Source organism: Rhinichthys klamathensis, unplaced genomic scaffold, assembly GCF_029890125.1.
Source record: "Rhinichthys klamathensis goyatoka isolate OS25496 unplaced genomic scaffold, OSU_Roscu_1.1 h1tg000020l_1, whole genome shotgun sequence".
NCBI classification, from domain to species: Eukaryota; Metazoa; Chordata; class Actinopteri; order Cypriniformes; family Leuciscidae; genus Rhinichthys; species Rhinichthys klamathensis.
The window spans coordinates 3875248-3898062 of NW_026606571.1; the positions used below are offsets into that span (position 1 = coordinate 3875248).

The following is a 22815-nucleotide window of genomic DNA, read 5'->3' on the forward strand; positions in this document are numbered from 1 at the left end:
ATGTGGTATAGGCTGTTACAGGTGGTTGCTAGGGGTTTTGCGATGGTTGCTAACAAACCCATGTCTGGTCATTAGATATGGTCCAGGTCCCTCATTCAATGCAAGTCTATGTGATTTTTTTTGCCTGCTTTATCATCCGCCACACTAAAAAAAAAGGCCTAGATTGAAGATTTATGTATTTGAAATGCAAATAATATGTCCATCCATTTGGATTAAACAGTTTTAACATTAATAAACTTAATGTGATGCAATTTCTTCAGACATACAAATGAAAAAGGTAAGAAAAGGGTAATATTTCTGTAATAACTGAATGTGTTTTAAATACACAATTGCCAAGTTTATATATTACCATAGGTAGCCATATTTTAACCATACTCATACCTTTTAACTGAACAAATTTAATTGTTTTCACAATAAGCAGATTTATGCTGATTCTAGGCACTTTGAATAGATGTATTTTGAAAATATGATTATTTAAATGAAATAAAATATATGCAAAGAGTTAACAAGAAACTGCAATTTTACATTCATACCTGTTTTATTTATGCAAGTCTGACAAATATGCATCACATTAAGTTTATTAGTCTATTAGTATTTGTGTTAAAACTGACATCTAATAGATGGAAATTTTATATGCATTTCAAATACATCAATCTTAAAATCCCCAAAATGTTTGAGTGCATACATTTTTCTCAGCAATCCTCAAAACCTGACGTATCATTCGCATCTGTAGCACATTGCAAAGAATTTTGCTCCAAATGAATAGTTTAAATTCTGACTAGAGGCCTAGTTTACCCTTCTGAGTCAGGGCGTTGAAAGCCCTTATCCAAAATATGAGCAATAGTAATTTCACTGCTATTGTTGGCCTCATAAAGCAATATATGTGATAATCTGTTTAAAAATAGCCTGATAATAAAAACGTAAAACAGTTCTAAATATAGTTCAAGATCGACGTCAAACTGCTGTGACCTCAGAACTTCAGGACAGGTCTGAATCATTCACTTGACACAGTTTAGCACACTAACTGTCCATATGGAGAATGTTCAAAACCATAACTTCTTTCTAAAGGGGGAAAGCTCTTCACCTTGAAGTAATCCAGATGACATCATGATTACTCAGATTACAGCTGTTATGAAAGCAATGTTGAAACCCTATATAAAATCAAATATTTGCAATTTATTCTTATTCTTTTTTGTTTGTTTTGTTTATCATTGATTGATGTGAGAATTTAGGCGTTAGGCTATTTGGGCTATATGATTAGAATACAATATACAATATAAAAGTTATAAATAAAGGCTTGTTTTATATTTCATAGAAGAAAGAAAAGCATGGGTTGGAATGGCATAAGGGTGAGTAAATTATGACAGATACCCTTTAACCATTAAAGAAGAAAACCATGCTAATCTTGCTTTAACTTTTTCATCGATAAACCATTTTTGTTTCAAAAGCTACCATATAATGTAAAGAAATGTTTAGAAGCACCCAAGATGATTTTTGTTCAAATTTTATTTTATGTAGAGAGCTGCACAAAATCAATGAAAGATAAGCAATACCTCTCATTTTATGTAAAAAATTCAGAATGCCCTATCTTGATTTTGTCATTGTGAGAAAAAGAGTTGCAGTCTGTAGGAGCTCTACACATACCTAGACATCCTTAAAATACATACATACAACAAATATAATTAATCTAAGGTTTGACTGGCACACTAAACTAAGTCAGGCATCTGTAATAATACTCAAAAGTATTTGCATGAAAGAGGCTGTACGTGGTACATGTACAGTAGCTGCACTGGATCTCTTGTGACCTTTTAGAAAATATTCATGAGCTGTATATATATAAACTACTGACTCTTAAAATACACTTTTTTTTTTTAGAAATATTAGAAAAGTGTGTACCACAGTCCTCGAATGCATTCACATCAGTCCTGTACTCAAGTGTATCAGTGTATCTCTGTTTTCAGTGTAAGCACTATGGTGCATGTTTTTGAACATGTTCAAGGGAGATAATGCTTGGGCACTTGAGAATATTTAAGGCTTTGTATAATCATTTAAACATCCAAGTAAATGCTATTTCTGCTCCCTGTTTTGGTCCATGGCCTTTCTAACTTGAAGTTGGAAGATGTTTTACTGGATTCTTGGATGCTTTCTATTTGGAATATGCCCTCTGAACATTGCTGTAATACTGATGGGAATATCATTTCTTTTTACATCTAGAGCATTTGATTTGCACCATTGACATGAAATGCTACCAACTCAAGCCACCAATTTATATGAGGATTTGAAACTCCATGTCTGTTTAGAGTTACCAAAATGTTCCACCAAATGCATATTTCTCGTTATGTGTCTGTTAGTGAGTTCAATGTTGAAGACTATGTAATGAAGGTTCCCAAATGCAGGCTCAAATAGAATGTAATCTTTCTCTGATTCCATTCCAAGAAAGCAGAGAACAGTAAGCGATACAGTCCTTTGACTAGTCAAACCATCAAGAGTTCCCCCAAACATCTCATATCCATTTCTTTCATCAGTTTGTCCATTTATAAAATCTCTTTGGCGCATTCAGAATGGCAATGTGTCCATGAAGATTTTATCCACAATGGGTGGAGGTGGGACCAAGTCTTCCAGTTTAAGATAGAAGATTCGCTGGAGGCCCTGGGTGCACAGTGTTCTCAGCTCCGGAAGCTTGCCCAGGAGTCGGGACAGGTAGTTGGGCCGGGTGGCCTCAGGGGCACTTGTGGAGACGTGGTCTCTGAGACACGTGACCAGGCGGTTTTGGAGGTCTTCGATCCGTCTGGGCTCTTTCAGGCCGTGCCGATCTGTTGGTCACAATCAGGGTTAGAGATTTGTTTGGGATAAAACATATTTCTAAATCCTGTGAAGAAAAAATAGAAACAGACTAAAAGACAGCAATTTACCTGTGATTATGACCAGTGTGGCAAGACAGGAGAAAGACGACAAATCCAAGTTCAAGCGATGTAAACTCTGAGAGAAGTCCATAATGGAGTCAATCCAGTCACCAAAGCTTCGTACGCACTGCGTCCGGTGCAAAACCACACCGTTGCAGAAAATCAGTTTATCTGTCTCAGGGTTTGACCTAAATGAGATAAATGAATTCTTAGTCACCTCACATAGTAATATTACAATACTGAATTTATTGTCATATGAACTGAGTTGTACCTGTAGGCTAGCCGAAGTATGAAGAGCTCGACAAATGCTGACTCAAGAAGAAGCTCTTGGTCCTCCTTACAGAAGGCATTGAATCCAGGGATGTTTCCAGCCCACTTCCTGATCACATCCATTGACCCTGTTAGCAGGTCATAAAATTGTTGTATGTCATTGGCATCCTCCTTCTCAGACAATCCAGATACTGATTCCTGATACTAGACAATGACCAAAAATACAATATATGAATTAACATTGCAAGTGTACAGAAATATGACAATCATTTTATTTCAGATTTATGAGGGTTAAAACACTAAGCGAGCTGTCATTTTGCTGTCAGATTGTTGTGAAGCTTGTTCTGTCCTCACCTTTGAATAGTCTAGAGTTCCACTGGCAGGGTTTGCGTCCATATGGGCAGTGACGAGAGAGGCAATGATGTTCACAGGTGAAGAGACAGACAATGAGTCCTGAACAGCTTTTGGCTTGGACGGAAGACGACCTCTTCTACCTTTCAGGCTGTCTGTTCTCACAACTTGAGGGAAAATATGTACACTTATTAAAATTGCTTTGATGGTAAGTGGGTACTTTAATTTTAAAAAAAAAATATATATATATATTCTCACCTTCTTTCACCATCCCCACACCTAGGCACTTTTGGAAGCGGCAGAACTGGCACCTGTTTCGCCGCCTTTTGTCCACTGGGCAGTCCTTGCTGGCGAGGCAAACATACTTGGCGTTTTTCTGTACTGTGCGCTAAAAAAACAGAAAGAAAACCTTAAAGCTTGTCATCAAAATGAGCTCAATGCCAAATACAAAATGCTGAGGTGAATTAACATGACATGATTAGCAATAATAATTTGATCACTCTCTCTCACCTTAAAAAAGCCTTTGCATCCTTCACAGGTTCGCACTCCGTAATGCTGACAGGAAGCGTTATCTCCACACACTGCGCAGCGTCCCTCGTTTCCTGTGGGGCTCCTTAGTTTAGGAGACAGTTGTCCATCCATTAGTCCTGAGCCATCCCGGTTGCCCTGCTCCAGGCCGAGTGGGCTGTAGGGAAGCGGAGAACCGTGTTGCTGGGTCTGAGAAAAGGGATCCTGATCTGGAAGCTGTGGCTGAAGCGAGCTGCGATGAGAAAGCTCGTCGACTGTGACGTGCCCGAATGTGAAGAAAGAGGCAGTCTGGTTCAGAGGCTTCTCTGAACCCCAGCATCCTTCATCGGGGGAGCAGGGACCAAATGTGCTATCCCAGGCAGACATGTGCTGGAACCCCGGGGTAGAGGGTGACGGTGCAGACGCCGGACTTCCAAAGCAGTTTGACCCACCTGAAGAAGACAACGTCTCATCTAGGTAACTCAAAGCGAATGTGCCTGGGTAACAGCCGTACACCTGGAGGTCGTCCAACTTGAACGAGTCTTGCCCAGAGGTGCCACCAGCAAAGGTAGAAGCAGCGCCTGTTGCGATCTGGCATGAGTAGGTATCAAACTCGCCAACGTAGCCTCCGACCAGAGAGGTGATGCTGGGCAGGGAGGGTGCGGAGAGCTGGTCCAGCTGGTCAGTCACATCCATGGCCAACCTGGAGGTGAAGTCAGGATTCAAAAACTCTGAGCTGAAGAGGGAGCTCTCATAGGTCTGGACTCCATGTTGACTTTGAACACAGGTCATTTCTGTAGAACAGAACCACAACATCTACTTTTCAATACCGTAGATATTGCCGTGGAAAAGTCTAATGCCTCGAGAGCTGAACTCCGCTTTCTAACCTATACCTAGACAGACTTACTTGCCGGTCAAAAGGTGTATAGACACAGTTCTCTGAAGTGCCTTGAGATTTCTGAGAAAACTTAGACAGCCGTCTGGCTGGAAAGAGCAGCCATGCTTATTGTGTTACCACATTGAGAACGTCAGACGAACATGACATGTGGGTTGCCTCACTGAGAGGGCGTGTGTGTTTGTGAGGGCGCATGTGAGTGGGTGGTGTATGTGTATGGAACTTTTTTAGATAGACTCAAATTTCCCCAGCTAAATCAGACATAGCCTAGTGTTCCATATCGTAAATGATAAGATAAAATAAGGGTTTACTAAAATAACTGTTTGCAGTGAGGAAATGCTTATAAACAATCGTATTACATTTCTAACATTACTGCTCCACATGGGTTAAATCTTTAGACTGGCAATTAAAACATTTCTAAAATGTGCCAATATCAGTTGTAAACGTATTTTAAAAGAGTCATTCTGCAGAAAGTATGTTGGTTTAAAAAGCACTATGTAAATGTGAAAGATAATTATGGCTTTGCAGTTTGACAGTCATTCATGACCTTGCGCACAGAGCAAGATGAGAACATGACACCTAATGATCATCTGACCCCTAAACATTTCTTATATTGAATAAACATGTAAATGCATTTGCAATAGATATGTTTCTTAAAGTCAAAATGTATATGTGGTGTAACTCTCTGGAAATTGTCAAAAAAAAGGAAAGAAAGAAAAGTTGATCAAATGTTTCTCTGCCAAATGAGTCGGTGTGGCATAACCAACATGCAGGAAGCCAAGTCATTTTGTTGACAATAAATACATAAGTAAAGTTGTTTAAGTAAACAAATAAACAGCCAGGACCCCTTAAGACCCTGAGTGTCAATGTCATTATTATTATTATAAAGGTCACATATTTTGACCTCTTTATAAAATGACTCGTTTTGTTCAGGTGAGATTAATTCTAAGAAAACTTCTTTATTCATGACTCAAAATGATATTGGTAAAACAAGATTATAGCTTGACACGTTTCTTTTTTTATTATTATTGTGTGTACACCAAATGAAGGTGTGTGATGTGAACCGTGTAATGTATATATGTGTATGATTTAAATAGCCAAAGTACAGTCAGGTTTAAAAGGAGAATGTGTGCAGCTAAGTTGCGCGAGCACCTGTTGCATCGTGACACTGCGCGTGCAGAAGCGCACCACTGTACCACACACACACACACACACCCCTCTTAGTCTAGTCTTTCATTTCGTACGGTTTCTCAATGCGTATGTATATCCAAATTGTTTTACATTTGAGATGCCAGAAGCCAACTGAGTTTGCGCATTTAACTGTGGCGGATACACACTGTGCTAGTAGTTTCGGAATAACTCGTGCGCACCATATGTAGTAAACCATTCAATATACATTAAATTAGACCTCAGCCTTAATTATTTCAATTCTTCAACACATAATTTGGGTTACTAAAAACACATTTGCTTTTCGTATAGGATTTAAAAGAAGCATAAAAACAGAAAGAGTATAACTGACTTCCGAATTTTAAAAGCAAAAATACTTACGTACCTGAAAATGTATTGTGGTGAGGGACTTGTCAGCGTCCGTATTCCAACTGATGGATAATCATGTATTACGTCCCCGGCAACGACAAGACGGTTTTCTCATATTTCTGAGAGCGAGCAGATATATAAGCGAGTACTTTATTGTGCCGTTACGTCAGAGGTGCATCCTCTCGAGGCGTTCCACTGGCAAATATGGCCATGCAGGGGCGGAGATCCTCGGCAAATCTTTCCGGCTGCCGACCAATCAGAGCGCTCGCTGTCAAGAGACATGACGCACACACGGGATTCCATTGACGCAAGCAATCCGCACGTTTATTGTTCTAATTATAGCAGCGTACTGCTGTGCAACTGGCTGAATTTAGTTAAAAATAGTGAGGAGAAGACACAAATAACTAGCAGATAAGCAAAGATGAGCAACAGAAAGAGTAAAAAGAAACACATAAACAACGTGTAATCTTTTAAACAGGATTCACTGATTGAGGAAAATGTAAAGGTTTCTTATTTTTTGTAATAAAATTTGAAGTAGCCTATGTTGTTAATAAAATCTATTTTTAGGTTACTTCAATTTTTTTGTTAAATTTTCCTCTTAAATTCTCAGTTATTACTACTGCTACTGAATAAGACATTTTCCTCCCCAAGAAAACCACAAAGAGCCCACGAGGAGAGGGTAGGGCTACACCTGCACAAGATGAACGTGTCAAAACATGAAAGTGTATCACGAAAAAAATGAAACCGGAAGTCAGCGATGCCTGAGGTATACAGGCTACTATAATGCAGGGTGTGTGAGGGATTGACAGTGCCAGTAAATGCCACGTCTCGTGTGCCATGCGGTGATTCTCAAGCTTAAATCTTTTCCTATTAAGTAAGAATAAACAAGCAAGCATAACTTCAAGTCACAAATATTATTTTAGTGAGTCCTGCACCCTGCAACCAACTACTCTTGAACTTCCAGTCCTCAGGACAGTAAGGTTTAAAAAAAAAAAAAAAGAAGAAGTTTTTTTCCGAAACAAATTAAAATTGCACTCTTGAGCACAAATAAAAAGATTGTAACACAATATTCAATCTAAGGGGGAACCAAATGTAACATTTTAAGAATCTGACATTGAAAAAAACATTGAATATATGGTGGTTATGGCCCTGTCTGCCATATGACATCAAAACCTTATGTGTGCCAACTCCATTTCACTTTAACTTGCAGATATAACTCATAAGATGAAAGACATTGACAAGTCTAAAAATATCCTGCCTCTGCATGTAGTAGGTCAGGTGTACATTTTCATATTAGTAAACAATGGGAGTCTTGTTGGCAACTACAATAAATCAACAGCCAGCCACGCATTTCTGAAGGCGAGATGCTTGTGCTGCTATTTTAAAGAGCATGTCCTGATCCAGAATTGCCTTCTGTGCTTTCTGAGTGTGATATATAGATGGCCATATCGGTTGTTTCTCACCATACTTTCACAAGACGCACAGTTTCCGTCCCCGTGTAATAATCCATTTTCTCTGCCAATAACCTTTCAGTAAAACGCAGTGAGCGAGTGACCCATTCTTGCTGAATAGGTTGATTCAAGTGTAGGCCAAGTAACATGAAATACAGGCTGCTGAGTTCTGACACATATATTTAAAAACAAGGACAGCGAGTCTTCAGAGGAATTCAGCAGAGCAGGCCAACATGGTAGCAGGGTGGCAAGTTGACTAGCGGTGGAACACAGAGAATAGCCTTTCTTCTCATTTATATACAGCATGGAGCTATTCAGTGATCTTTATTCTTCTTAAACGTTGATTCTATTGTCCAAGTAAAATTTCAAACCAAAATAAATATAAGAAATATCCATAAAATGAAGCCTATAGGAAAAATATAGGCAATACAACAAATAGCCTTCAATCATGATGTACACATTCACATGAGCTACATTTATTATGCAAATGCAAAAAAATATTTATAATACAAATTATAATATAGCCTAGTAATAAATTATTCTATAAGCAATTTTTAATATAACACTTTATTTTACAGTGTCCTTGTTACATATGTTACATGATGTACTTACCATAGTAATAACAGTAAATTATGCATAACTATATGCAACTAACCCTCAACCAAATCCTAATCCTACACTAACCCTATAGTAAGTACATGCAGTTACTTAATATTACTCATAGAATTACACTAACAATAACACCTTAAAATAAAGTGTAACCATATTATTTCCTTCTTATGATTTTGGGGTTAAATATGACATGCTCTTGGAGGGTTTCACCCTAAAACACACTTTATCGAAGTAAAGTCTTTTTAATCGGTCTTTCCTGACATTCTTGGTGTTTTTGCCTATTTCCATCACGCAGTCTGTATACTCAGAATTGTCTTTCCCGCTTCTTTCCCCCATTATCACGAGCTGGCATCTTTTTCCTTATCAAAGACTTTTGCTCACGAGATTGTTATTTCTTAAGGCAGCCGCGGAATCTCCTTCTTTCTTCCACCTGTGATGCGCAGACAGGACCGGGAGCCGCGCGCGCATCGATGTTTGTGTAGATTCGCTTTTCCTCTTTTGACCATGCGGTTGGAGAAAAGAAAGGATGTGTCTGTCTGTGTCACTGAGACCAAAAAGAAGAAGCTCCGCCAATGACGCAATCAAGCGCTTTGGCTGACGTAGAAGGAATCCCTTCCGCGCGCGCTGCCATATGGGGAAGCCCAGCCGAATACAGCCGAAGAGCTTGTTGCTAAATGACGCGACAGTTTTCCATTACTGCGTCCATTTACATCGTGCCGTAAGCCGGATCACGAGCTTAATTACTTTTAAAATAAACCTTTTACGAACTGATGATAAGGTAAACGAGTACCGAGGGACAGTTACTGTTCAATTATCTTACAGCTGCTGAGCTGTTGGCACATAGGTTGAGCTGAACTTGTCACGAGGGGCGGGATAGGAAAAAGACGACGAGGAAGTGGTCACAAGACCATGAGAAAAACATTGTGCTGCTGACACGCAGTAAGCGATTAAATCGGAACAGGTGTTACGAGAAAAAAAAAAGACAACCTACCTATTTTAAATTAGTAAGAAAAGAGTAGGCCTGGCTATATTTCAGAACTCAACAGGGCATGCAAGTCACTATTATTCCACATAGTTTGGCAAAGTCGTAAACATTCAAGACCATTCTGTTCTAAAGGTGCACTCTACACACGAACTCTCCCCCGATCAATCTGTTGTGTTAATACTATTTCTGAATTTAAAACTATGCTAAAAACTCACTTATTTTCTAAATATGACTATTCAATCTTAAGTTGTATTACATTTCGTTGTGTCTGATTGTATTCTGCTGTATGCTGCCCATAAGTCTCCTTTAGGCTACTTTTACTCACATCTACCTACTGTTGTTTTCTTTGTAACCATTGTCCATTGCCATTATTGTTGCTTGTTCATTGTAAACCGTCCTTGAGCCCTGGAAAGGTAGGCTACTATATAAATACAACTTTTACACAAAAGTAGTTTTACACAAATAAACCACACGAATAAATATATAAAAAAAAAAAGATAGATACACACTCCACAGATGCAAACATGTCCAAAAATGACACTACTGGTCATGTGATCTCAACATGGCAGTCACCTTGAGGGGGGACCTGTAAAATTAAACAGCCTTTTATAGGCCACCAAAAAAGCTGCAGTGCGAATGGATATATTAAACACCATAACCGTGAACATTCGATTTCAAAACCATGGACATTAATAGGGGTTTGGTCCTCCCTCACCACTTCCACTGTTCTGGCAAGACTTTCCATTAGATGTTGGAACATGGCTGTGGGGATTTGCACGCATTGAGACACAAGGAGACATCAGTGTAGTCAGGCGCTGATGTTGGGTAATGGGTCTGGCTTGCAGTCTGCGTCCCAATTCATCCCAAAGGTGTTCAGTAGGGTTCAGGTTTGGCCTTTGGAAGCTCTTCTGCACTGCAACATGAATGTGCCACGTTGAAAGTCTGAGCTCTTCCATTCCACTGAAAATGTTTGTCTAAGGAGATTATATACTTGAGTTCATGCAACTGTTAGCTTTGGGTGTATACAGGTGCTGGTCATATAATTAGAATATCATCAAAAAGTTGAATTATTTCAAGAATTCAACTTAACAGGTGAAACTAATATATTATATAGACTCATTACATCCAAAGTGAGATATTTCAAGCCTTTATTTGTTATAATTTTGATGATTATGGCTTACAGCTTATGAAACCCACAAAATCAAAATCCCAAAAAATTTGAATATTACATGAAATCACACAGTAATTACACAGGAATACCATGGTCATTGAAGCAGGTTTTGGTTCTTTTGGCAGTGTGGGCAGGTGCAAATCCTGCTAAAAAAAAAAAAAAAAAAAAAAATCTTAAAAAAATAAATTCTTAAAATAAATCAACTTTTTGATGATATTCTAATTATATGACCAGCACCTGGAAAAACCCAAACCTGTTAATTATGAAGGGGTGTCCACATACCTTTATCCATGTTATGTATTTACCAAAAGTACTAATCATTTCTTTTGATTAAAATATTTTTTTTAGTTGACAAAATACTTACTGTTAAATCACCTTTTCAGCAGAGGCATTGCTTAGCCAATTACACACACACACACACACACGTTGTGTTTTCATGTTTTATGGGGACTTTCCACAGACATAATGATTTTTATACTGTACAGACTGTATATTCTATTCCCTTACACTAACCCTATCCCTAAACCTACCCATCACAGGAAACATTCTGCATTTTTACATTTTCAAACAACATCACTTAGTATGATTTATAAGCTGATTTCCTCATGGGGACCAAAAAATGTCCCCACACGAACAAGGATTTCGGATATTGCCATCCTTGTGGGGACATTTGGTCCCCATAACGTAGGGTTTACCAGGCCACACACACACACACACACACACACACACACACACACACACACACACACACACACACACACACACACACACACACACACACACACACACACACACACACACACACACACACACACACACACACACACACACACACACACACACACACACACACACACACACACACACACACACACACACACACACACACACACACACACACACACACACACACACACACACACACACACACACACACACACACACACACACACACACACACACACACACACACACACACACACACACACACACACACACACACACACACACACACACACACACACACACACACACACACACACACACACACACACACACACACACACACACACACACACCATTGCAAATCAGGTTTATTGGCAAAACTGACAGACTTCCAGCTTGCAACGAACAAATCAAACAAAAGTAATTGAAATAGCTTAACACAACAAATGTTTCAAGTGGTTTCCCTAAATTCAACTGAAAATGCAACTTTTAATGACTTCTGCAGTCTCAACATTATTCAAACCCTTCATGGCAAGCACCTTTAGTACTTAGTAGAACACTCTTTTGCTGTTATGACCTGCTGCAAACGAGATGTATAACCAGACACCAGCTTCTGGCAGCGTTTCTGAGGAATCGTCGCCCATTCCTCATGAGCAATGGCCTCCAGTTCAGTAATATTCTTGGGTTTACGTGCTGCAACCGCCTTCTTCAAATCCCACCACAGATTGTCTTTGGGGTTCAAGTTAGGTGACTGTGATGCCACAGTAGAATCTTCCAGGACTTCTTCTGCAACCAAGCTTTGGTAGAATTTGAGGTATGCTTGGGATCATTGTCTTGTTGGATGGTCCAATGACGCCCAAGCTTAAGCTTCCTCACTGACGGCATGACATTTCTCCTAGGATTTCCTGATACTTCAATTAATCCATCTTGTCTTTGGATTAATCCGCATGCCTTACTGTGCAGCTGAAACCTGCAGTGCCTGTTGCCAAGTCTTGCTCTAGGTCTTTTGCAGTTACTCAAGGGTTTTTCTGAACCTGCCAGAAATCTGGTTGCAGCCGTTGATAGCTTCCTATTTCTGCTCCGTCCAGGTAGTGTAACCACTGTTCCTTCAACTTTGAACTTGGAACTGTGCTTCCAAAGGTGTCTCTATAGGAACATTTAGTGCCTTCGCTATCTTTTTGTAGCCTGTTCCTTGTTTGTGGAGGGCGATGATATCTTCTCTTAACTTTTTGGACCATTCTTTGGACTTATTGTTAGACTTATATTTCTAACATGTAGTCAAACGTGACACTCAACAAACCTAGCCAGTTCAGGTATTTCATTGTGTTCTAGCTCAAGCACACCTGGTGCAACTAATGAAGCCCTTGATTAGCTGCATCAGGTGTGCTTGAGACAACACCTGTTTTACAGATTTGTGCTGTCGTGAGAGATTCTATTCAGGGGGTTGAATAATGTTGAGACTGCAGAAGTCATTAAAAGTTGCATTTTCAGTTGAATTTGGGGAAACCACTTGAAACATTTGTTGTGTTGAGCTATTTCAATCACTTTTGTTTGATTTGTTCATTGCAAACAGCTGAAAGTCAAAATTTCGCTAATAAACCTGATTTGCAATGGGGGTTGAATAATTTTGATTACAACTGTATATATAGGCTATATACATGTATATAGGCCCATATACACACATACTGTTCAAAGGTTTGAGGTCAAAAATATAATGCTAACAAATGAGAACTTATTGTAAAGTGTTACCAAGAAATCAATATTTAGGTTTAGCAAGGATTCATTACATTGATAAAAAAATGACAGTAAAGACTTGTTACAAAAAAAAAATCTATCAAACATGTATCATGTTTATCACAAAAATATTAAGAGGCAAAACTTCTTTTAACATTAATAGATGTTTCTTGAGCAGCAAATCAGCATTCTAGAATGATTTCTGAATGATCATGTGACACTGAAGACTGGAGTAATGATGCTGAAAATTCAGCTTTGCCATTACAGGAATAAATGACATTTTAAAATGTATAACATTCTTTGTTTATTATTATTATAACAGAGTTTGAGAGAATTGTGCCAGTGCACGGTTCATTTGGATGTTTCTGGTCATGCAGCTGCTTTTTTTGGATGAGCACATACCATTTCATTTCAATTGAGGAACATTATGCACTATGGAACATAGCGCACTGGTCATTGAAACATATAGCACGTATACATACCCGGTTTCTGCATTCATTCGGGCACCTGTTGTTGAATCAAAGTGATTTACGTACAGCTGTTAGCTTGCAGGACAGAGCGAGCTCTCCCTGTCTGTATGTCAGTAACAGAATCATGTGGCTCTCCACAATCCAGCATGCTTGGAGAGCCTGGACCGCAGCCTGGCTTTTGAATCAAATCAAGTGCATATCATCCCCTGAATAGTTGTCTCGAGTAACTTTGTTGCTTAGCACACTGAATGATATGCAAATGTGCTAAGATAAGGTCTCTTGACTTTGGCTGGATCTTAAACTTGCCCTTGTCAGGATATTGACTGTGAGCACAAGTCCCAAACGGCTTAGCCGAAGCCAGACAGCTGCCTTATAGCTCAAAGCTAAAGCTATCAAATGTGAACCACCAACTTGATCACTGTATTTCTATTTCAACCTTATAATGAGGACATGTGTTGCTCTTGGATTATTGTTCAAGTCTAATTTTTTACAAACAATATTCAGTAGGCCTACGTCTTTATTTACAGAAAATCTTGTCATCCGCACCTATTAAAGCATATGCAATTTCAGCTGTAAAAACTGAATGGTGACGACGACTCTGATTGGCAAATTTGTGAGAGAAATTAAGTCTAATTTCAGAACAAATAATTGTTCATAAAACTGGTCTAGAAGATTCCGTCAAAAAAAACATCGCTGCATCCGAAATCGGATACTTCTCTTCTACATAGTATCTAAAAACAGTATGCCAACAGAGTAGAATGTCCTAATAGTATTCGAAAACAGTAGGCAAAAAGAATGCCTGGATGACCTACTTCCGCTGAGATTCGGAAAGTGTGTATTTACCATAGGGTATTTACCTATAGTCTATCATGGTATTATCCCATGAGGCCATGGCAAAAGGATTTGTGAATGGCGGTGAAGTGACAACATAGAGGATGTATACGTCAAAATTTCTTCCATTCACAGCAAGAAGGCCCCCTTTTCGAGTCCCTGCCGAGCCAGGAGTCCTTTCTGTTTGGAGTTTGCATGTTCTCCCTGTCTCTGCTTGGGTTTCCTCCAGGTGCTCCAGTTTCCCCCACAATCCGAAAACATGTATAGGTGAATTGGAGAGGCTCAATTGTCCATAGGTGTGAATGTGTGTGTTGTATGGGTCCCAAGCCTACCTACCCTAGAAAAATCATTGCCAAGAAAATCCATGAACAGTCTTTCGCATATGGCAAGATATGGCTATAGAATCACCAAGAGTTGGATATGACTGAAATGGTAATAGAAAGATAGATAGACACACATTCATACTAAACATGCAGTCGAGAAGTAAGTTTCAAACCAAAAGTGCCTACACAGTTTGCGATTTCGGACGCAGCGCATAGTTTTATAAAGTTTATGCTGAGGAACTTGCACCATTACTCTTAGACACCTATAATGAAGCTTTCAAAAAGGGTAAACTCCCTCCCTCATTATCCGAGGCCATTATCACCCTTATCTTGAAGGAAGGAAAAGACCCTTTAGACTGTAAGAATTTTAGACCTATTAGTTTGACCTCCTGTGACAGTAAAATACTATCTAAAATTGTAGCTAACCGTCTGGACAAGGTAATAACCTCCTTGATCCATCCTGACCAGGTCGGCTTTATACGTTCGCGCTCCTCGGCTGACAACATCAGAAGACTTCTTGATATTATGTGGGCCACTCAGGATAATGCCTCTCCCGTGGCTGCTATCTCGCTGGACGCCGAAAAGGCGTTTGACAGGGTGGAGTGGCAATATCTGCTCTCCACCCTTGAATGTTTCGGTTTCGGCAAAAAGTTTATAGATTGGATTAGGCTCATATATACTCACCCCTCAGCGTCAGTGCTTACTAACGGTATCATCTCCCTCCCATTTGAACTGGAAAGAGGCACGAGGCAGGGAGATCCTCTCTCTCCTCTACTTTTTGCAGTTGCACTTGAACCGCTAGCGGTTGCTATCCGTAAAGAACCTGCATTTCCAGGCATACAAATCGGTGAAAAATGTCATAAATTGATGATGTATGCAGATGATATCCTTTTGTTTGTCACAGATCCCGAACAATCTCTTGCATCACTATTCAAAATTATTGACAAGTTCTCATCCATTTCGGGTTATAAAGTCAACTGGACAAAATCTGACGCTCTTCCTCTCACTTCATATTGTCCCAAATCCCTCTTCCAGTCAGGCACTTTTGACTGGCCTAAGAAAGGCATTAAATATCTTGGTTTAACATTCCCCCCCATATTGACGGATCTGATTAAAACAAACTTTGACCCCCTACTGGACAAATTGCGGGCTGACTTAGAGCGGTGGTCTCCATTGTATCTCTCTATGTGGGGAAAGGCAAACGTCATTAAAATGATTTGTGCTCCGAAATTCAACTACTTGCTACAGGCTATCCCAGTCCGAATTCCTTTGCGCTATTTCAAACAATTTGATCAACTTTGTAATAAATTTTTATGGAATAATAAACGCCCCAGGTTGAACCTGCGAAAGCTGCAGAGGCCAGTGGACAAAGGAGGATTAGGTGTGCTCAACTTGCTTTTTTACCATTATGCGTTTACCATCAGGCATATGGCACAGTGCTCTTTACCCCCGGAGAGAGCCCCCCCGTGGTTTCACCTCGAAAGCGCGGTGTCCTCCCCTCTCTCACCCATTGCATACATCACAGCTAAATTAGCCCAACAGAATCAGTCACATCCCATTTTGTCTCACATTCAGTGGGTCTGGAAGAGAGTAGCTAAGATTTTTAAATTTGATCCGTATCTGCACCAGGCTGCCGGGATCTGGCAAAATCCCAAGCTCTGTATAAATAAATCTCCCTTCCTTTGGAAGCTTTGGTTGCAAAAAGGGATTAGGGTGCTCGGAGACTTGTACCAGGATGGGACATTAAAGTCTTTTGAGGCACTTAGACAGGAATTTGACTTACCACGTAATCAACAGTGGAAGTATTTTCAGTTAAGACACCTACTGGTGCAGGTCTTCGGCTCCCCTTCAGTAGTCCCACCGAGCGGTGACATGTTGGAGAAGGTTCTAACAATCTATGGGCGCGGCCATGAAGCCTCTGCCTACTACGCTATGATCCTTACGGCCTCGGACTCTAATATTTTCTCCCTTAAAATGTCATGGGAAACTGATCTAAAGGTGTCATTCACAGATGCAGAATGGGGCAGAATTCTAAGCAATGGGAAAAAAATGTCAAGGGAACTGCGAACGCGACTTATCCAATTCAAAATACTGAATAGAATCTATTGGACACCATCCAGGCTGCATAAGGTTGGTTTGGTTGATAACTCGGAATGCTGGAGGTGTCGGGACAAAAATGGTACCTTAGTACACATGCTCTGGAGTTGCCCAAGAATTCAGGCATTTTGGTCTTCCCTACATACAATCGTAGAGAAAATTGTCGACCAGAATATCCCGTTCACCCCTAGTCTGTTTATTTTGGGGGACCCCTCTGCATTAAGTGACCTGACCCCTCCACTTTCTAACTGGATCCAGACTGTCCTCATGCTAGGCCGGAAATTTTTGGTCAAAGAATGGAAAGCCCCCTCTGCACCAGCACTGGATTTGTGGTACGCCGCTCTGGGTCAGCTGGCTGCCCTTGAACAACTGTCCTATAGGTTGCTTGATAAAGTGGAGGAGTACAACTTGAAATGGGGGAAGTTTCATTCGTACACTTTGAAGGTTTAACGGCGTTCCGGCTCAAAAACATAGCATTTAACTAGGAAACATTATTGATGGATACATTTTGATAGAATACGGTACCTACATTTAGGCAAGGCTGTAACTCAAGGGCTAGGTGCATCACTGTGTTTTTTTTCTTTTCTATTATTTTCTAAATGTATTTATTGTTCAGTTTTTGTCTATGGTTGTGCTATGTCCCCCTTTCATTCTATTTTGTTGTATGAGTACTGCTTCATTTTTTGGATGGATATGTGTGTGTGTTTAAGTGTTCTGAAAAAACAATAAAATGTTAATCATAAAAAAAAGAAACAGCTAACGTTTTTGTTCTTTCCTCATACAAATTTACCAAATGGCTTCAGAAGTTGTATATAATTTTACAGATCACATGCACAACTTTTGCTTTTTTGGGGGGCATTTGTCAGCTCTAGTCTTAATTTACTTCCATTCTATAGAAACTTCGTTCTTAGAAGAAAAGGTTCTATAAAAGAACCATTAAGGGTTCTGTCAGGTGCTTCGTATATAGAATATTTTAGGGGTTCCCAAATGGGATCATTTTATGGATTAGTTTTAATTTGTTTTGTTTTAATACATTTTTTAGTTTTATTAAAAATCTATGAATGAAACCGTTCAAAAACATACTTTATGGCTAGAAAAATGTGGGGAAAAAAAACATTAAACATGAAAGTATTATACAATCATTTAAGACATTTAATGATGACGGACCTTTTTGGCGTAAAGGATTCTTTAAAAGTGAGTCAGAAACCCTCGGGTTCTATACAGAACCCCACTGAACCAAATTTTGTCTCAAGAGTTCACTTTGAACTGGACCAGCATTATTGTGTTGGAAACCCCATTGCCTGGTGCTTCCTAGAGTTCAGGCATTCCTCCAGCAGTCTTAATTCACCATTCACCTTATCCAGTTCCACTCCTGGCGCACCAGAAAATAGATAGGAGGCCATATTTAAATATAGACTACATAAATTACTCCAGTGAGTTCGTTAGGGGACCACAAGATACTGAGTCTCAGCTCTGTAGTCCACTGTGAATTCCGGTTTCGGCTGAAGATACTATCATTTCCCATGAGGCACCAAGATGACATAAACAGTGTCATTTGGTTAGGGGGAAGGTCGCGCAGTAGACACTGACTTTAAATATTTTTTAGGTTAATTGGGATATCAAAAATTCAGAATAATAATGTTTTACATAAGATATTCTATTAAAGTCATAACGAAAAATCCAGGTTTGTGTATAGAATTTTTCTATATAGCCTACCTGTTGTATCAGTTGGAAGGTTTTGCATTAAATATGTTTTCTTTTGCACTTATTGGCCATTAATTTATCATTGCACATTAAGCTACTTCTACAGGACTCATTTTAGAGCCGTTATAGATCTTATACGCCCTCTGCTGGTGACTTGTGCAATAAGTTCATTAAAAAAACATTGTTTGGATCAGGCGAAATTATGTCGATTGTAGACAGTGCTGTGATATCTGGTCTGTCATCAAGTAAAGGATAGCTCACAGCTCATGGATAAACAAACTCAATTCTCACACACAGCTTTCAAATGAGAAGGATGTCTTTCCAAAGCCTTTGACACTTGATTCGTGTGGACATTTAGCACGTGGTTTAGCAGCGTTGGTGTGAATTCATAACCATATTAGACCCCGGTGTGCCCTTTTTGAAACCCTATAGTTTTCTAGCGCCTGAAAATGTCCTACTGGCTGAAACCAAACTACATCTGGAAATAGAGAGAGAGAGAGAGAGAGAGAGAGAGAGAGAGAGAGAGAGAGAGAGAGAGAGAGAGAGAGAGAGAGAGAGAGAGAGAGAGAGAGAGAGAGAGAGAGAGAGAGAGAGAGAGAGAGAGAGAGAGAGAGAGAGAGAGAGAGAGAGAGAGAGAGAGAGAGACTCACTATTATTAAATGTAATGTTACAAACGATTTCAATTTCAAATAAATGCTGATCTTTTGAACTTTCTATTCATCAAAGAATTCTGAAGAAAAAAAATGTTTAACGATTTAAAAAAAAAAAAAAAAACAGCTTTGTATAGGCTATTAGCAGCAGTCTTTCCCTTTATTTTTCCTCATTACATCAGATCCGTAAATACATATAATAGTTGAATATTTATGCACTTTTATGTAACCTATAATTACCCCTAGATTAATTATCTATCCATCTGTGGATGACCAGCTGTGCTACATGAGGACACACACTGCCATGTTGGAATAGTGTTAAGAGCTTGGCTCTTAGTTAGGTAGTGTTCAACTGGCTAAATTTCCCATAAACACTGGTTTATTTTGCTGTGTTGAAGTTCTGCTCGGGGCAGCACAAGGTCAGGCGTCTCAGCTGTGTGAAGCTGTGGGAGAAGAACTAGTCCTCAAGTTACACAGCTACTGTTGCTAATACTCCCCTAGCATCGCTTCAGGATGCATCCGAGTGGAAAGATAGGAGCTGGAAACTGTACAAACACTATAAACAGAACCATATTCAGCATACCGTCATATGATTTGACAGAGTGAATGCATAAACACAAACAGCAAATATATTGAAGCACTTTAGTTATGAAGAACTTTCCATATCATTTTTTTATACGTTTTCAAGCATTATATGCCTGCAAACTCTAAAAATCACACTTCAAGTAAGAAACCATAATTATGTCATTTACTAACTCAACTCTTACTTGTATGACGTTCTTTTTTTCGGTGGAACACAAAATTAAAAGTTTAGCAGATTGTCTTGAGCTCTTCCATATAATATCATAAAAAAAAAAAAAAAAAAGACAATATTAGCTAGACTTTGTCGTCCTCTCTCAAGTGTTGTAACTGCACGATTGATTTGATCCACTAGAGGGCAGTCTGTGATCAAGTGCATGAAATTCACTCCACAATTCTGTTCAAGTTTACAGTGCTGCTGTCTACTGACCCTGTTGCAACATATCTGTGATTTTATGTCCTCTTTGTGTCTTTTTTTTTTTTTTTGTATATAATGTTCAGTTTTTTCAAGCCGGTTACAACTATTTCAATAATTGAGTATAGACGATCTTTCCTTATAGGCCAGTCTTACATGCAACATGCTTTACAATCCTACAGCCATACATTTGCTGGCCTATGCTGAATGAGTCCTAGAGAACATAGATCAACTATTGAAATGTGGAAATTAGCAAAGCCTCTCAACAATACTGCTCATTGTTGAAGAGAAGGCCATTGTTCCAGATTGCATTTCCTAAATACGTCACAACTATGAAGAGATCTTTTAAAGGGGTGATGAACTGAGAAATCAAATTTTCCTTGAGCTTTTGACATCTAAGAGGTCATCAAATTATAAGAATATCCTGTAAGTTTCAGAACTGAAAACGTTCTTGTTAGTCCAATAAAAGCTTTTATTGACACCAGGCTCAGCAAACGACTCGTTTTTCAAAGTGGGGAACTATGACGACAAAGAGGATAAAACACCACCCCCGCAGAAGAAGATCAACGCCTACTTCAACACGCCCGGTTTAGCCCCGCCCACCGATTCGCGCATTACACGAAACTCATTATAATATGCAAAACTGTTATCCACTCACAGCAGTGGGCGTTTACTTCCAAGTCTTCAATGCGAGACGCCCATAAAAACCGAGCGTTTTTGAGCTAGGCTCAAAACTAGGGTAGAAAATAGCCTATTACGTATTCATTTTGATGTTTTTGAATGTAAAAACCAAGCGAACGTCATACGTTGACCTCAGACAACAATATAAAACAATTTAAAAAGCCAGTTCATGACCCCTTTAACATTTTAATAATACTTGGCATTTTCTGTATGAGACTAAGAGTAAGACTTCTTGATTCTTGCTGTTGCCTGTTTTCTGTCTCTAACACCAACATCATTGTCCCTCTGAAAGACCTCTTTTGATTGTGCCCACTCTCACATTCTCTGGGCTGCAAACTACCCACTCTCTAACATGTGTAATGGCTGTCCAAGTGTGTGAGATTTCATTCTGATCTCTCTCTTTTCTCATTTGACTCGAACGATTCCTCAATGACAAAACAATGAGTCCCTTCCATAAACAACAAGTAAAACCTCAAAATGTGCAATATTTCTGTTTATGATAAATAATACTGTGCATGCATCATATATATATATATATATATGAGACCCCGTCATCTTTAATCAAAAACAGTAATTTCTCCACCTTGTAACAACTTTGCCTTTTTTATCCTCCATACGTGAGTAACATTGGTTTTGAGTGTGTGCTGCTGGTGACTAACAATGAACTCTCGTATGTTCTGTAAAATATCAAATAAAAGTTCTGTACTGCATGTTAATAGTTTGTTCTTCCTCAAATATCAACCGTGTTCAACAATGATTCTCAGAAGTCGCTTACTGCACCTTTAATTGTCAATGGACAAAATCAAACCCCGCCCTACATTTTTTTTTCACCTTCAAGAATTCACTTGGATATTCGTACTAGTGATGGGCGATACTGCAAATTTCTGTATCGATCCGATACCAAGTAAATACAGGGCCAGTATCGCCGATATCGATACCGATACCGATACTTTTTCATTTTAAAAGCATGCATTTGAACTTGTATGCACTTTCCTGTGCTAGAGCAGTGTGTCATGATTTATGAGGTGAATGCATCATTAATATGCTAAATCTGAACACGTTTTCATGACTACTAGTCCTATTTTGTGATTTGTGCTCTCAACTCCCCTTTAATTAGTCAGTGACTTTTACAAAACTACCCTAATTATAGTACTAGCCTACTGTTCAAAAGTTTGGGGTCTGTAAGATTTTTATTTCTCTTAGTAAAAACTGTAATATTACAATTTAACATAGGCTGCTATCTGTTTTCTATGCCATAGTAAACTGTAATTTATTCATGTGATCAAGGCTGAATTTTCGGCATCATTACTCCAGTCATGATGATAATTCATTTTAATATGCTGATTTGCTGCTCAGGAAACATTTCTTATTATTATCAATGTTGAAAACAGTTTCATATTTTGTCGGAAACTATGAAACATTTTATGCAGAATTATTTGATGAACAAAGTTGAAAGAACAGCATTTATATGAAGTAGATTTTTTTTTAACAGTGTAAAACCCTTGACTGTCACTTTTGATCAATTTAATGCATCGATCCTTGTTGAATAAAAATATTAATTTCATAAAAAAGATCTTACTGACGTCAACATTTTAAATCGTTATGTACAGTTTTGGTTTGTTTATTGCGAAATAACTCCCGATTGTTTCTCTGTCATCTAAGCAAGGCTTCGTTTCCCAAACGCACTGGGCCTGTGAGCTCAGCGAAGCACCAGCATCGAACGCTCTCTGTGATTGATTGGTTTCGTCTTGTATACAGATGACTAGGAGAAAAGGTTCTATCCTACACAATTACCCGCTAACATTCGCTTATTTTTCGCACTGAATTGCGTGCTAAATTAATAAAAAAATACTGGTAAAAAAAATACCCATTTGGATCGATATTTTTATGTGAGGATCGATCCTTTTCGATACCACGTCAGTAT

The 22815-nt window shown here is 39.0% G+C and overlaps 1 protein-coding gene across 2 annotated transcripts; it reads right to left on the reverse strand.

Moving 5' to 3' along the window:
* Positions 1-1488: 1488 nt before the first annotated feature.
* Positions 1489-6633, reverse strand: nr4a1 (nuclear receptor subfamily 4, group A, member 1). Of its 2 annotated transcripts, none has more exons than XM_056240151.1 (7): positions 6479-6633; positions 4035-4825; positions 3783-3912; positions 3528-3691; positions 3175-3377; positions 2913-3091; positions 1489-2813 (listed from the first exon to the last, which is right to left on the reverse strand). In XM_056240151.1, the coding sequence occupies exons 2-7, from the start codon at positions 4821-4823 to the stop codon at positions 2557-2559; spliced, it is 1722 nt and encodes a 573-aa protein (XP_056096126.1). In that variant the 5' UTR covers positions 4824-4825; positions 6479-6633; the 3' UTR covers positions 1489-2556. The 2 variants fall into 2 exon arrangements, with proteins under 2 accessions (XP_056096126.1, XP_056096135.1); XM_056240160.1 differs by having other exon boundaries at positions 4035-4734; positions 6479-6614.
* Positions 6634-22815: the final 16182 nt, after the last annotated feature.